A 17,594-nucleotide genomic window follows, 5' to 3' on the forward strand; every position below is an offset into this window, starting at 1 on the left:
AAGCACTCGTTCTGAAAGTGTGGTACCCCAGCACTGTAGCATCACCTAGGTACTGTTAGAAAGGCACATTCTCAAAGCCTGCCACAGATCTGCTGAAGCAGAAACTGTCCTGTATTTTATAAACACATTCCATGATTCTGCTACAGCTAAAGTGTGACAACACTTGAAATTAACCACTTACAGTAGAATAACAAGTGAACATGGCTGTTAGGAGATGGGAATACGGATACCTCCATTTTATAGATGAGAAAAGTTGAAGCTTCGATAAAATACAAGTTCTATAAAAGATCACAAAGCTATTTATTAAGTAACAAAACTAAGATATGAACCCAGGTTTTCTGAGTCCAAGGCCAACATTCTATCTGTAATACTAGAATATCTCTCATGTCTGCATCATAAAGAAGAGAATGTAGTTGTTTATTTATCTGCCTTCTGAAACAGATCAAGTACCAGAGTTTGACCTTAACTTTGAGTTTGCATTAGAATTAGCTGGGTAAATGGATTAAAAATACATATTCCTCAGACCAACTGCATCAGAACCTCCTGGATAGAGGTTGGGAAATCAAGGCTGTGTACTCTGTCACTACAGTCATATCTGACTCTTTGCAACCCCATGGATTGTAGCCCGCCAGGCTCCTCTGTCCATGGGACTTCCCAGGCAAGAATACCGGAGTGGGTTGCCATTTCCTTCTCCAGAGGATCTTCCTCACCCAGGGATTGAATCGGAGTCTCCTGCATCGGCAGGTGGTCTCCTGCATTGCAGGCAGATTCATTCCTGCTGAACCAGCAGGGATTCCATATTTTGAATAAGCTTTCCAGGTGATTCTAATGCAACCAGGTTAGCAAAAGGCCAGAGTTAGATATTGAGAACTACTATTAAAAAAATCCTTAGATTTGACTTGATACTTTTCTTAAGCAGAAATCCTATCAGTATTTCTGCAAACATAGGCCTTGATTCTGGGCCTCCATCTGAAGCCTCAAGCACCTCTTACAGGATATAAAATGGAGCTTTGCAAATCCTACTTCATAGCAACCAATTCTGTCCACAGTCTTAGCAGTTTTCCCTTCATATTGTGTGATGCAGAAAAACACTGCAGTGAAAATTGGACATGATAGGCAATGACAAACCAGAAAAAGCAACGAGCATATCTCAGGACAACTTTTATTATTTCTCCAGCAGTCATGACTGCTGATGAATTATGTTCTCATATATGAATAAGAAGTCTGATCATGGAGATTCTAAAGTATGTCTCAGAAGCAAGAGGTGATATTTCACTATATCTAATCTTATGATGTGTGTGTTAGTCACTCAGTCGTGTCTGACTCTCTGTGATACCAGCTTTTAATTCTATTTTATGATAAAAAGTAACAGTAACCATAAAAAAGGCTTAGCAAATACTTCAATATATAATGGCCTAAATAAATACTGAATAAATGCTGTCCATCCTCAGTCTAGCAAAAAAAAATCTAGCTGCTTTCTAAAGCTCACTCTTTTATTTTTATACTATCTTTTTAAAGTAGCTCTTTCTTTTGAATTTACAATATTCAGTTCAGTTCAGTCACTCAGCCATGTCTGACTCTTTGCAACCCCATGGACTGCAGCATGCCAGGCTTCCCTGTCCATCACCAACTCTCAAAGCTTGCTCAAACTCATGTCCATCGAGTTAGTGATACCATCCAGGCATCTCATCCTCTGTATGCCTCTTCTCCTCCTTCCTTCAATCTTTCCCAGCATCTGGGTCTTTTCCGATCAGTCAGTTCTTCTCATCAGGTGGCCAAAGTGGCCAGCTTTAGCATGATTCCTTCTAATGAATATTCAGGACTGATTTCCTTTAGGATTAACTGGTTGGATCTCCTTGCAGTCCAAGGGACTTTTTTTTTTTAGTTTTTTATTTTTTAAATTTTAAAATCTTTAATTCTTACATGCATTCCCAAACATGAACCCCCCCTCCCACCTCCCTCCCCATAACATCTTTCTGGGTCATCCCCATGCACCAGCCCCAAGCATGCTGCATCCTGCGTCAGACATAGACTGGCGATTCAATTCACATGATAGTATGCATGTTAGAATGTCATTCTCCCAAATCATCCCACCCTCTCCCTCTCCCTCTGAGTCCAAAAGTCCGTTATACACATCTGTGTCTCTTTCCCTGTCTTGCATACAGGGTCGTCATTGCCATCTTCCTAAATTCCATATATATGTGTTAGTATACTGTATTGGTGTTTTTCTTTCTGGCTTACTTCACTCTGTATAATCGGCTCCAGTTTCATCCATCTCATCAGAACTGATTCAAATGAATTCTTTTTAACGGCTGAGTAATACTCCATTGTGTATATGTACCACAGCTTTCTTATCCATTCATCTGCTGATGGACATCTAGGTTGTTTCCATGTCCTGGCTATTATAAACAGTGCTGCGATGAACATTGGGGTACATGTGTCTCTTTCAATTCTGGTTTCCTCGGTGTGTATGCCCAGAAGTGGGATTGCTGGGTCATAAGGTAGTTCTATTTGCAATTTTTTAAGGAATCTCCACACTGTTCTCCATAGTGGCTGTACTAGTTTGCATTCCCACCAACAGTGTAGGAGGGTTCCCTTTTCTCCACACCCTCTCCAGCATTTATTGCTTGCAGATTTTTGGATCGCAGCCATTCTGACTGGTGTGAAGTGGAACCTCATTGTGGTTTTGATTTGCATTTCTCTAATAATGAGTGATGTTGAGCATGTCAACCACTTGTAAAAGAATGAAACTAGATCACTTTCTAACACCACACACAAAAATAAACTCAAAATGGATTAAAGATCTAAATGTAAGATCAGAAACTATAAAACTCCTAGAGGAGAACATAGGCAAAACACTCTCAGACATAAATCACAGCAGGATCCTCTATGATCCACCTCCCAGAATGCTGGAAATAAAAGCAAAAATAAACAAATGGGATCTAATTAAAATTAAAAGCTTCTGCACAACAAAGGAAAATATAAGCAAGGTGAAAAGACAGCCTTCTGAATGGGAGAAAATAATAGCAAATGAAGCAACTGACAAACAACTAATCTCAAAAATATACAAGCAACTTCTGCAGCTCAACTCCAGAAAAATAAACGACCCAATCAAAAAATGGGCCAAAGAACTAAATAGACATTTCTCCAAAGAAGACATACGGATGGCTAACAAGGGACTTTCAAGAGTCTTCTCCAACACCACAGTTCAAAAGCATCAAATCTTTTGTGCTCAGCTTTCTTTATAGTCCAACTCTCACATCCATACATGACTAATGGCAAAACAATACACATTTGCTATATTCTCAAAGTGTGTGTTGGGGGGCTTTTCCCTGCTAGCTCGGACAGTAAAGAATCTGCCTTCCAATTCAGGAGACCCAGGTTCGATCATTGGGTAGGGAAGATCCCACGGAGAAGGGAATGACTACCTACTCCAGTATTCTTGCCTGGAGAATCCCATGGACAGAGGAGCCTGGTGGGCTACAGTATGGGGTCGCAAAGAGTTGGACGTGACTGAGCAATTAACACTCACTTTTCACTTTCATATACCCAAAAGGGTTGTCACTTCTACTTTGTCTCACAGTGATAATAAAATTCCCTAAGAACTGTGAATTAACATTTATAACCTTCATACTTAAGATGAATCATATCCACTTTGAAGGAATAAACAAAAGATATTACTTTAAAAAATACTACTTGCTTACCGCATATGGGTTTTGAAGTATAATTGTTTTTTCAACTATGTTCCAATCTGCATTAGCAAGATCTCTGTCAAATTTGAGTGCAGAGGCTACAGATTTGGTTAGTTCTTGAAAGTGTTGAAATGTATAATACAGTGACTTATACTTTGTTGATGTGACATCACGAAGACCTTTGATAAAAAGAACACATTTTATAAATAGTGGATATCATTTTGATAGTATGTACAGAATATATGCACATATACACACATAAATGTGTAGGAGATACATATGTAGGAGGTAAAGATATACATATGTGTACATAGAAATATGTGCACTTATATTTATTTCCTATGTATATGTAAGATTATATATATATTTGATATATATTTATTTATCTCCAGATATATATAGTTGACCTTTGAACAATATGGGATTCAGGGATGTCAATCCTCCATGCAGTTGAAAATCTGCATATAACTTTGCAGTTGTCCCTCCATATATGTGGTTCTGCATCCTCAGATTCAATAAACTGATGGTGGGTTGTACTGACGTACATATGAAAAAAATTCACATCCACTTATAAGTGGACTGACATAGTTCAAATTCATTTTGATCCAGGATCAGTGGTGATATATACTATGTATACAGACCTCATTAAGGTTTGAAGGACTCTTACTATCAAACACAGATTTCCTGTTTTTGAGACATAGAAGTTTCTTCGAAAAGCAATAATATTCCATGAGCAAATGTTCGCTTTCCTCAGTACAAGTAAACAGATGCTCTACAATAAGAGTTTTAGGTTTATTTAGCTACTAAGTAGAACATCTGAAGGCCTTCCACAGTGGCTGAGTGATAAAGAATCTGCTTGCAATGCAGAAGACGTGGGTTCGATCCCTGGGCTAGGGAGATCCCCTGGAGAAGGAAATGGCGACCCAATCCACTATTCTTGCCTGGGAAATCCCATAGACAGGATCTGATACTCTGCAAAATGTTACCCCTTTAATCTGTTCTTCTCATTTTACTATGTTAAGGCCCAGAAAAGACAAAAGTAAATGGCAAAAAGGATATGGTTGCAAACATGAGAATGAAGATTCAATATTACCCATAAAGATGAAATTTAAGATTGGTTAAGAAGATGCCATATGAATGAAACAGAAAAGGTGATAGAGCTGTTAAGAGTAAAGCAGCTTAAAAGCATTAGAGGAATTTATGTTTAATTTGTTAACTGCCATTACTGAGTTGTGTGATCTTAGACAAGAAATGTTAACTCTTTAGATCTCAATTTTTGGATCGTTAAAAAGTAGGAGGTTGAAACAGTCATACTGCATAAAGCAGTTGCCTCCTAAAACTGGTATTTCTGCTTCTACTCTCTTCATAGGCCCCAATCAGCTACCCAGAGTTGTCTTTTTAAGGACCTTATTCATAAAATTATACTTACTTGCTTAAAACCAACCAAGAAATCCATTTACCTCTTAGAATAAAATCTTAAAATTCAAGGTCTTTCACGATCTAGCTCTTTCCCTACCTCTCCCATCTGGACTTCCTCCACTATTGACATAGTTCTCAAAGGTTCCAGCACCTTACCTCCTTTCCGTGAACACGCTTGGTTTCTAACTTCCTCAGGAATCTACCACATGTTGTATTTCTATTTTCTTTATATGTGGTTTGAGTAGTTTCATACACAAATGACACTCTGATATTACCTTATTTGACTTGTTTACAGTCTGTCTCTCCTCTCTCCAATTTAGCTTCAACAATTCAGACTTGTCTGTCTTCATAATGCATCACTATCAGTTAGAATAGTGCCTGGCATGTAAGAGGCTCTTAATAAAAAGTTTGTTGAATAACTAAATAGACGTTGTATTATTTCACTTAAACTGGACTAATGTAAATAAGTAATCTTATTTATAAGATTATTGCTTATTGGCCTAATGAACTTATCAGCCTTAATGATTCATGTGACTTTATATTGAGATCCAATTTCCTTTTCAGTTAGACACTTTTGATTTGTATTTATATGGCTTCCTTTTTCATTATTAGCAATTCTTTAGTATATTTGGAATATTTTTCTTTTTACTCAGGAATTAGCAGGGCTTACCAAGTTTAGTAACTGCCATTGGCAAAATAAATCTATTGACAATCAAGCTAATCAAGGATACTGACACGCCATGAAATAATATCTGGAATAGAAAAACAAACCAAAGTAAGTTTTCATCATAATTTTATATAATATACTCTATATTTACCAGCGTAAATTAAGCTAAGTTGTACTGTGTCAATATTCGGGAAATATAACGACTTGCTTTGACAAGTATTTGTATACTTATAAAGACATTAGGAAAAAAATTTTGTTCTTAATTTCGATTTCTGAACTTCTTGCATCCTGGGAATATCCCTGTACTTTATCAGTTCTCATCCACCACATACACTTCCGTGTACATAGCCACACAGTTCTCTGTTCAACATTACCAGCACATCTGTGTTAAATAATTCTCCCCACCTAGAAGAAACAATACAAGGCCTTGGTATGTTTGTTCTACCACATACTTTGCCTCTCTGGTATCCCTTCATTACCAGAAAAAAAGGGAAAGTGAAGTTGCTCAGTCATGTCTGACTCTTTGCAACCCCATGGACCGTACAGTCCATGGAATTCTCCAGGCCAGAATGCTGGAGTTGACAACCTTTCCCTTCTCCAGGGGGGTCTTCCCAACCCAGGGATCGAACCCAGGCCTCCCACATTGCAGGCGGATTCTTTACCATCATTACCAGAAGGGAGGAGCAATTGATGCCTTTGGTGTCACTTTTTTTTTCCTCCTCTTATATCTCAAGTTAGTCTCCACAGACAGATGAAGGAACACTTCAGTCTGATATTACATATTTCCATTGATTTATGGAATTCTAACTTCCAGAATTTATTTTAAACTCTTAGCCGGTCCTCTATCTTTGGCTACAGATGGAAGTTAGAGACAGAATGTGAAACACACCAGAGGCCTTCACGGCTGCACTCTAGGATCACTTGAGAAATTTTAAATATTGGTGCACAGGACGCTCTCACTGAATATTCCATTTAATTCCTCAGGGGGGCCACTCCAACACTGGTCATTAGGAAAATCAAGGTATAATCTACACAGAGTGAAATGTACTTGTGTATCTGATAAGTTTTGACAGTGCATACATCCATATTACCCTCAATCCTTTCAAGATGTATAATATTCTCATATCCTCTAAATTTCCCCAGGGCTGCTCCAATCAATCCTCACCAGACAAGAGACAACTACTGTTTCTATTTCTATAGATGGGATATGCCAATTCTAGAATCTTCATTTAAACTAAATATTATGTTTCTCATTGTAGTTTTAATTTGCATTTCCCTAGAGTAATGATGTTGAGCATTTTAATATGCCTAGTGGTATATACACTTCTTTTTGAAACATTTGTTCAACTCTTTTGCCTGTTTTTAAAATTGGGTTGCTTTTTTGTAACAAAATTGTAGAAATTTTGAAAACTATATTCTGGATAGAAGTGTGTTGTCATATAGACGGACAACAGACACATGAACAGAAACTCAATATTGCCAGTTATTAGAGATATGCAAATTGAAACTGCAGTTCAATCACCTCACACCAGTCAGAATAGCCATAGTTAAAAAGTCTATGAATAATAAGTCCTGGAAAGAGTGTGGAGAAAAAGGAACCCTCCTACATGGTTGGTGGGAATATATCAATAAATTGGTGCAGCCACTATGGAGAACAGTATGGAGATTTCTTAAAAAGCTAAAAATTGAGCTACAATATGATTCTGCAGTCCCATTCCTCAATATATATCTGGAGAAAACTCAAATTCAAAAATACCTGTGCCCCACTGTTCACTGCAGCACTATTTATGATAGCCAAGACATGGAAACAACCTAAATGTCCCCTGGCAGATAAATGGATAAAGAAAATGTGGTACATATATATGGTGGAATATTACTCAGCCATAAGAATGAATGAAATAACACCATGTGCAGTAACATGGCTAGACCTAGAGATTAACATACTAAGTGAATAAAGACAAATATATGATACCATTTATATGTGGAATCTAAAAAAACTACAGAAAATGTGCATATCAGATATATGACATATGTATCATGAGTACTTCCTCTCAGTTTGTGACCACCTTCCATTTCAAAAGTTATCTTTTGATAAGCAAACATTTTTAAAGTTGAGAACTCCAATTATTACTGTTTTTTTGTTTTAAAACCTTTTGTCTATTCCAAGGCTGCAAAGGTATTCTCTTGTTTTCTTCCAGAAGTTTCAGAGTTTTTCATTTTATTTAAGACTATGATCCATCTCCAATCTGTTTTACATATGGTTTGAGGTAAGAAATAAAAGATTTTACTTTTATTTATCTTATAACTGGAAGTTCGTACCTTTAGACTGCCTTTATCCGTTTCCTCTATCTCCACTTACCATCTATGGAAATCACTAATATGTTCTCTCGTTCTATGAGTTCAGTTTTTTTTAGATTTTACAAACAATTTTTTGAATGTTAAACTAAAATTTTTGGACATATTTTTGGATGAATACTTGACCATAATGTCTTATACTTCTTATATATTTAAAATTAATTGGCTATATATTTTTAAAGAATTTTTGCGTCATGTTTAATCAGTGATTTAATCAGTTTTTTGTTTGTAACTATCATTGTTGGTGTCTAGTATCACACTGGGTGGCCACATAAAATAAGAAAGTGTTTCATCATTCTCTATTTTATGAGAGAGTTGGTTTAGAATTGTTATCATTTAATCATTAAATGTTTGAAAGAATTCACCAGTCAAGCCATCTCGGCTTCTAGCTTATGAGAAAATTTTAATTTATATACATATAATTTCTTTAACACTTAGAGGGCTATTCAGAGTTTATATTTTCTTTAGTGTCAGTTTAGGTACATTGTGTTTTTTGAAGAATTTAACCACTTTCACCTAAGGTGTTGAATTGTTTGGACAAAAGTTAGGCATGCTAAGTCGCTTTAGTCGTGTCCGACTCTGTGCAGCCATGTAGACGGAAGCCCACCAGGTTTCCCCGTCACTGGGATTTTCCAGGCAAGAACACTGGAGTGGGTTGCCATTTCCTTCTCAAATGCATGAAAGTGAAAAATGCAAGTGAAGTCACTCAGTCGTGTCTGACTCTTAGCGACCCCATGGACTGCAGCCTACCAGGCCCCTCCGTCCATGGGGTTTTGCAGGCAAGAGTACTGGAGTGGGGTGCCATTTTTATTTATTACTCCTTTAATAGCTGCGTAGTTTATAGTCATGGTCTTTTTCATTACTGATATCAATCATTTGTTTCCTCTTTCTCCCTCTTTTGTTCTTTTTAAATATTTAACATTTTAAGATAGTTGTAGATTCACATACAGTCTTAAGAAATAGGTCCTGTGTAATATTTAGCCAATTGCCCCCAAAGGTTACATTTTTCAAAGCTATAGTAGAGTATCACAACCAGGATATTGACAATGACACAGTGAAGATACAGAACAGTTCCTTTACCATAAATATTCTTCATGTTGCCTTTTATAGTCACTTTTATTTCCCTCCTGTCCCCATCTCTTTATTGCTGCTGCTGCTAAGTCACTTCAGTTGTGTCTAACTCTGTGCAACCCCATAGACGGCAGCCCACCAGGCTCCTCTGTCCCTGGGATTCTCCAAGCAAGAATACTGGAGTGGGTTGCCATTTCCTTCTCCAATGCATGAAAGTGAAAAGTGAAAGTGAAGTCGCTCAGTTGTGTTTGACTTAGCGACCCCATGGACTGCAGCCTACCAGGCTCCTCCATCCATGGGATTTTCCAGGCAAGATTACTGGAGTGGGGTGCCATTGCCTTCTCCGTTCTTTATTCCTGGCAACCACTAATTCAGTTCAGTTTCGTCGCATCTGACTGTTTGCGACTCCATGGACTGCAGCATGCCAGACCTCCCTATCCCTGAACTCCCAGTTCAGTTCAGTTCAGTCGCTCAGTCGTGTCCGACTCTTTGCGACCCCATGAATCGCAGCATGCCAGGCCTCCCTGTCCATCACCAACTCCCGGAGTTCATTCAGACTCACGTCCATCGAGTCAGTGATGCCATCCAGCCATCTCATCCTCTGTCATACCCTTCTCCTCCTGCCCCCAATCCCTCCCAGCATCAGAGTCTTTTCCAATGAGTCACCTCTTCACATGAGGTGTCCAAAGTACTGGAGTTTCAGCTTTAGCATCATTCGTTCCAAAGAAATCCCAGGGCTGATCTCCTTCAGAATGGACTGGTTGGATCTCCTTGCAGTCCAAGGGACTCTCAAGAGTCTTCTCCAACACCACAGTTCAAAAGCATCAATTCTTTGGCGCTCAGCCTTCTTCACAGTCCAACTCTCACATCCATACATGACCACAGGAAAAACCATAGCCTTGACTAGACGGACCTTTATTGGCAAAGTAATGTCTCTGCTTTTGAATATGCTATCTAGGTTGGTCATAACTTTTCTTCAAAGGAGTAAGCGTCTTTTAATTTCATGGCTGCAGTCACCATCTGCAGTGATTTTGGAGCCCCCCCAAAATAAAGTCTGACAAGCAAAATGGCTGTCTAGGGAGGCCTTACAAATAGTTGTGAGAAGAAGAGAGGCAAAAAGCAAAGGAGAAAGGAAAGATATAAGCATCTGAATGCAGAGTTCCAAAGAATAGCAAGAAGAGATAAGAAAGCCTTCTTCAGCGATCAGTGCAAAGAAATAGAGGAAAACAACAGAATGGGAAAGACTAGAGATCTCTTCAAGAAAATTAGAGATACCAAGGGAACATTTCATGCAAAGATGGGCTCGATAAAGGACAGAAATGGTATGGACCTAACAGAAGCAGAAGATATTAAGAAGAGGTGGCAAGAATACATGGAAGAACTGTACAAAAAAGATCTTCATGACCCAGATAATCATGATGATGTGATCACTAATCTAGAGCCAGACATCCTGGAATGTGAAGTCAAGTGGGCCTTAGAAAGCATCACTATGAACAAAGCTAGGGGAGGTAATGGAATTCCAGTTGAGCTGTTTCAAATCCTGAAAGATGATGCTATGAAAGTGCTGCACTCAATATGCCAGCAAATTTGGGAAACTTGGCAGTGGCCACAGGACTGGAAAAGGTCAGTTTTCATTCCAATTCCAAAGAAAGGCAATGAACTCCCAGAGCTTGCTCAAACTCATGTCCATCGAATCGGTGATGCCATCCAATCATCTCATCCTCTGTCGTCCCCTTCTCCTCCTGCCTTCAATCTTTGCCAGCATCAGGGTCTTTTCCGATGAGTCAGTTCTTCACATCAAGTGGCCAGAGTATTGGTGCTTCAGCTTCAGTATCAGTATTGAATATTCAGGACTGATTTTCTTTAGGATTGACTGGTTTGATCTCCTTGCAGTCCAAGGGATTGTCAAGAGCCTTCTCCAACACCACAATTCAAAAGTGTCTATTCCTTGGCACTCAGTCCTCTTTAAAGTCCAACTCTCACATCCATACGTGACTACTGGAAAAACCATAGCTTTGACTAGATGGACCTTTGTTGGCAAACTAATGTCTCTGCTTTTTAATATGCTGTCTAGGTTGGTCATAACTTTTCTTCCAAGAAGCAAGCTTTTTTTAATTTCATGGGTGCAGTCACCATCTGCAGTGATTTTGGAGCCCAATAAAATAAAGTCTGTCACAGTTTCCATTGTTTCCCCATCTATATGCCATGAAGTGATGGGACCAGATGCCATCATCTTGGTTTTTTGAATGTTGAATTTTAAGCCAACTTTTTCACTCTCCTCTTTCACTTTCATCAAGGGGCTCTTTAGTTCCTATTCTAATCACTAATAATGTTCTCAATTTTTATATTTTTGTCTGGCCTCCACTCATCTGTTCTCAATTTCTACATTTTCATAAGAATGTTATATAATTCAAATCACAAAGTATGTATTCTGTTCTGAATAATTCTCTGGAGATTTATCAAAGTTGTTGCTTATATTAATAGTTTGTTCCTTTACACTGCTGAGTATCATTCCAAGGTGCAGTTGTACAACAATGTATTAAAGAAAGATTTACCTATTGAAGGACATCTGAATTGTTTCCAGATGTCTGGTTATTATAAATACAGCTACTATAAAAATTCATGTACAGGTGTGTGTAGACGTAAATTTGCCTTTTCCAGGCTAAATCCCCAGGAGAGCAATTGCTGTATGGTAGTTGCATATGTAGCTGCCAAATTATTTTCTTATTATTTATTTTTAATTGGGGGATAATTGTTTTACAATGTTGTGTTGCTTGCCAAATTCTTTCCCAGAGTGACTGTACTATTTGATATTCCTACTAGCAGTCTCTGAGTGGTCAGTTTCTCTGCATCCTTACCAGCATTTGGTGTCATCACCATATTTTATTTTAGTCCTTCTAATAGGTGGTATCTTACTGTTTTTTCAGTTTGCATGTCCCCAATGGCTAATGACACTGACCACCTTTTTTATCCTTATTTGTCATCTGTATATCCCCTTCAGTGAAATGTCTCTTTCTGTATTCTGTGTGTTGTACTGTTAAAAGTTTTTAATTTTGAAGATGTGTAACTTCTTTTTTTTTTCTTTTCTGGATTATGCTCTTGGTATCTTTGTGTTACGATAGGTCCCAAAGATTTTACCCCAAGTTTAAAAAAAGTTTTCTGGCTTTACAATTTATATTTAATTCTGTGATCCACTTTGAATTAATATTTATAGAAGAAGTGAGACAGGTCAAGGTTCTTCTTTTTTTTTCATATATGAATGTCCCATTCTTCAGCATCATTTTAAAGACATCATCTATTGAATTACTTTTGCATATTTATCAAAAATTGTTGGGGATGTTTGTGTGAATCTATTTCTGAGTTCTCTATCCTGTTCCATGTTTCTTTCTCTCTCTGGCAATACTACATAATCTCCATGGCTGTAATAATACCTTAAAACTGGGTATACTGATTTTTCCCAGTTATTTTACTCTTTCAAAATTGTTTTTGTTGTTTTAGTTCCTTTGCTTTTTATTATTGTACATGGCATTGTGTCTTTAATTTTTGATTCCTTGAATCAATTGCTAGTATATAGAAATACACTTGATTTTTTATACTTATACATTGAGGCCATACTAAATTCATTTATTAGTTCTAGGAAGGTTTTTTCCCCTCTTCTTTTTGAAGACCCTTGGAATTTTCTATATAGATAATCATACTATCTGCAATAGGAATAGTTTATTTTCTTCCTTTTGAATATTCATGTTTTTTTTCTCCCTTTTTGTCTTATGGAGCAAGCTAGAATTTCTATCATGATGCTCAGTAAAAAGAATGAGGGTAGAGATTCTTGATTGTTCATTAATTAACTGAGACATTCTTGGATTGTTCCCAGTTATAAGGAGAAAGCATCTTTCACTATTAATTATAATAATTTATTAATTATACTTGTAGATTTTTTTGTAGATGTTCTTTATCTACTTTAGGAAATTCCCTCTTATTTCTACTTTTTGAGAGGTTTATCATAAATGGATATTGATTTTTTTTATGCTAAGTGATTTTTCTTCATCAGTTGATATGATTCTATAAATGTCAGTTAGATCCTGTTGGTTGATGGTGTTGTTTAGTTCTTTCATATCCTTGCTAATTTTTTTAGTAGTTCTAGCTTCCCTCATGGCTCAGTGGTAAAGAATTTGCCTGCCAATGTAGGAGATGTGGAATTAGGCCAGAAAGATCCCTTAGAGAGGGAGATGGCAACCCACTCCAGTATTCTTGCCTGGGAAATCCCATGGACAGAGGAGTTTGGTGGGCTACAACCCATGGGATTGCAAAAGAGTCAGACACCACTTAGTGACTAAACAAACAAACAAAAAATACTTCATAAACAAATTAAGGAAAGGAGTGTTAAAGTCTCCAACTGTAGTTTGTCTATTTCTCCTCTTAGCTCTCAATTTTTGCTTCATATATTCTATATACTTGTTTGGAACATATTCAATTTAATCACTTAACTTGTGAGTAGTAGAGACAGGATTAAGTTAATAATTTAAGCTTTCATTGTAGTGCCTTTTTTTGAGTATTAATAAATTAGCTGTAGGGGTCACCCAAATTAAATTAAAGGACTGCTAATTTCTTCTCAACTAATTACCACTACTGAAACATCCCTCGAAATGATTTGATTGACCAAAGTTTTATTTCAAAAGATGTCTACATAGCATCATCGTCATTGTCATCGGAAGTCAGATTTACTGTACATTTACTAGATGCTAAAGCTCAACATTCAGAAAACGAAGATCATGGCATCCGGTCCCATCACTTCATGGGAAATAGATGGGGAAACAGTGGAAACAGTGTCAGACTTTATTTTGGGGGGCTCCAAAATCACTGCAGATGGTGATTGCAGCTATGAAATTAAAAGACGCTTACTCCTTTGAAGAAAAGTTATGACCAACCTAGATAGTATATTCAAAACCAGAGACATTACTTTGCCAACAAAGGTCCGTCTAGTCAAGGCTATGGTTTTTCCTGTGGTCATGTATGGATGTGAGAGTTGGACTGTGAAGAAAGCTGAGCACTGAAGAATTGATGCATTTGAACTGTGGTGTTGGAGAAGACTCTTGAGAGTCCCTTGCACTGCAAGGACATCCAACCAGTCCATTCTGAAGGAGATCAGCCCTGGGATTTCTTTGGAAGGAATGATGCTAAAGCTGAAGCTCCAGTACTTTGGCCATGTTATGTGAAGAGGTGACTCATTGGAAAAGACTCTGATGCTGGGAGGGATTGGGGGCAGGAGGAGAAGGGGATGACAGAGGATGAGATGGCTGGATGGCATCACTGACTCGATGGACATGAGTCTGAGTGAACTCCGGGAGTTGGTGATGGACAGGGAGGCCTAGCGTGCTGCGATTCATGGGGTTGCAAAGAGTCGGACATGACTGAGCGACTGAACTGAACTGAACTGAAACAATGTGTTAAGCTTTTTATGTATATTTTCAATTTCTCATAATACCCCTTTGAGATAGTAGAGACAGTAAGATAGCCAGATAGGCCTGGCTCATACCAGTTTGTGAATGCTGATCATTACATTTTCAGGAAGTTTATAGGCTGACTTATGTTTTCTTGGTGCCAATGATTATGGAATAGAAATTTGGCAAACACTCCCCCTTTCCAAGATAGTTACCTGTTAAATATTTACTAGCAAACCATTGGTATTATTGCAGACTGCTTTGGAATGAGGAAACAGACACGTGGCAGGGAGTGGGGGATCGGAATTAAATAACTTGTGGATGACCACACAATAAATAGCAATTAAAAATTTCAGAACCCAGATCCAAGTGCAGTGTTCACCATTACACTGGTCAGGACGTATGATGATGACACTGATTTTGATTGTCCAGACAAAGCGGAAATTAGTTAAAAGGAAAGAGGGGTGTGAATGTGTTAGTTGTACAGTCGTGTCCGACTCTTTGCAACCCCATGAATTGGGGCCCGCCAGGCTCATCTGTGCATGGGATTTTCCAGGCAAGAATACTGGAATGGGTTGCCATTCCCTTCTCCAGGGGATCTTCCTAACCCAGGGATTGAACCCGAGTCTCCTGCATTGCAGGAGCCACTAGGGAAGACTAAAAAGAAAGAGGAGGTCATGTAATGTTAGGTACGTTGGTTTTTAAAACAGTCTTTGAATATTTAGTTTTTTTTAAAATGCTTATTATTTACTTAGATACATAATAATAACCTTGACACAGTTCCCTTTACTCTTAGAATTTATGTTAAAAAAAAACCCTCACAATGGAAGTGTTAGATGTGTTGTGATGTCTACATAGAATATTTCTTAAAGAGTTCCTTGAAATCATCTTATTTTGAGATATGATAGAGGGATAGTCACACTTTATGTTCTACTGGGAAGAATTTGGGGGTTCTATCTTAAGAGGTAACTTTCTCTAATAATTAAAATGTTTTGGTTTCTAGATGTGGCTTTATAAAGTTACAGAAGGCAATACAACCATTCATAAATAGGTTTCTGCTTGTAAGTAGGTATTAGGAGTAAATTAAAAAAGGAAACATTTGTTGAGTGCATACTCTGTATCAGGTACTATTTTAAATGATTTGTAAGTTTTCCCTTAACTTTCACAGTAAACCTATTTTTTAGGAGTGTGATGAAGGAGTTTAAGGGTATCTAAGCTAGAATGAGGAAGAGGAAGGTTGCCAGTTGTTTTTTCCCTCCCTGGTTTCCCCATCATAGCTAAATTAATCCCACAGTCCAAGTGGGGTTGAGCCATCTACTACAATAGCATACTTTAGTACACCGAAACAGTTTTCATAAAATATTCAAATAGAAAAACCACATCTTTCTTTACTTGAGATTTCTCTCTCTCAGATCCAAAAGATTTTTCAAAGTAGGCAAGCAGAAGAGCCAAGTTTATATTAGGAGTCCCTTTCATTTCGCTCCAGACCATTATGAATGCCCAGCGCCAGCTGAAACCATGACCAAGTTGAGACAAAAGAGGGCTCAGTAATAGAAAGACCAGAAGTCTAAAAGGCAAAACAGATTTTAAAAAGTTATTTTTGTCGTAGAAATTTCTTTCCATCTCATTCTATACTACTCCAATCTATTCCCTGTGAAATTGCCAACTCTCAGAAGAATGAGCCATCTTTCACACACTTCTGGCATTCCACCAAAGGAAAGCAGAAGGGCATCCCATGCACAAACATGCCAAGGGAATGGGATTATTCTTTTCTTTCTTTCTGTTAGCTAAGCAGTAGAATAATTCCACATCACCATTAAGTGGTGCTTCTTCAGGTAGAAAAGAAAGTGCTAAAAATTTTTATAGATCTACTCTACTCTAGATCCCAGAAACAGATAAAAGCAAATTTAATAAATGGGAGAGAAAACAATATTCTCTCTTTTTCTTCATAGATTTTAATCATACTGAATTTGCCCAGTATCAGTTAATTCATTTCTATTTCTTCTTTCAGTCACAGATAATTCTTATATTTTATACTAATTGTACCAGATAATTTGCGATGAATTTCCATTTACTTGGCACTGGATGACTTAATGTTGTTATTTAGTCCTTAAGTTGTGTTGGACTCTTTTGCAGCCCCATGGACTGTAGCCAGCTAGGCTCCTCTGTCCATGGAATTCTCCAGGCAAGAATACTGGAGTGGGTTGCCGTTTCCTTCTCTAGGGGATCTTCCTGACCCAGGGATCAAGCCTACATCTCCTGCATTGACAGGCAGATTCTTTACCACTGAGCAACCAGGGAAGCCCAACTTAATGTTGAGTCCCAACTAATTTTCCTAGAATGCTAACAATTTGGGTGATATAATTGTTATAGTGGTTTTCCTCTTCTATATTATCTCCTTTTCAGTTATGTAAGCAGACGGCTTTCTGAAAGCCTTTTAACATTGGAAAAGGGGCCACAAAACTTATTTAGGCAAAAATGACATTTACAAGGAGGACTTCCTTATGATTTTCATTTTTATTTATTTATTTAGACATGAGATAATTTTATTTTTATCTTTTATGAATCAAAGCTAGAAAAATGGTACCTTGATCTTCAATACTTTATCTTAACGAAAAGTAACAACACAGCAGAATGCCAGAATCATAAGAACACTGAACAGAGCAGATAAATGATATGAAATAATAGTGAATAATCATTTAAAAGGAAAGAAAGACTATTTTTCTTTCTTAATTTTTATTGGAGTATAGTTGATTTACAATGCTGTGTTAGCTTTAGGTATATAGCAAAGTGAATCAGTTATACATATACAAATATCACTCTTTTTTTATTCTCTCCCATATAGGCCATTCTAGAGTACTGAGTAGAGTTCCCTGTGCTATACAGTAGGTCTTTATTAATTATCTATTTTATATCTGGTGGTGGTGGTTTAGTCGCTAAGTCATGTCCCAC

General features: G+C 37.5%; 1 protein-coding gene across 1 annotated transcript in view; it reads right to left on the reverse strand.

Moving 5' to 3' along the window:
* Positions 1-17,594, reverse strand: part of SLC9C1 (solute carrier family 9 member C1) — a 102,378-nt gene that overhangs the window by 44,814 nt on the left and 39,970 nt on the right. Inside the window, exons 9-11 of the mRNA XM_069592633.2 lie at positions 16,035-16,209; positions 5,782-5,863; positions 3,705-3,871 (exon numbers count right to left, since the gene is read on the reverse strand). Coding sequence (XP_069448734.2) covers positions 3,705-3,871; positions 5,782-5,863; positions 16,035-16,209 — 424 coding nt within the window. The remainder of the gene's footprint in view (positions 1-3,704; positions 3,872-5,781; positions 5,864-16,034; positions 16,210-17,594) is intronic.

This window comes from Ovis canadensis, chromosome 1 (assembly GCF_042477335.2).
Source record: "Ovis canadensis isolate MfBH-ARS-UI-01 breed Bighorn chromosome 1, ARS-UI_OviCan_v2, whole genome shotgun sequence".
NCBI lineage: Eukaryota > Metazoa > Chordata > Mammalia > Artiodactyla > Bovidae > Ovis > Ovis canadensis.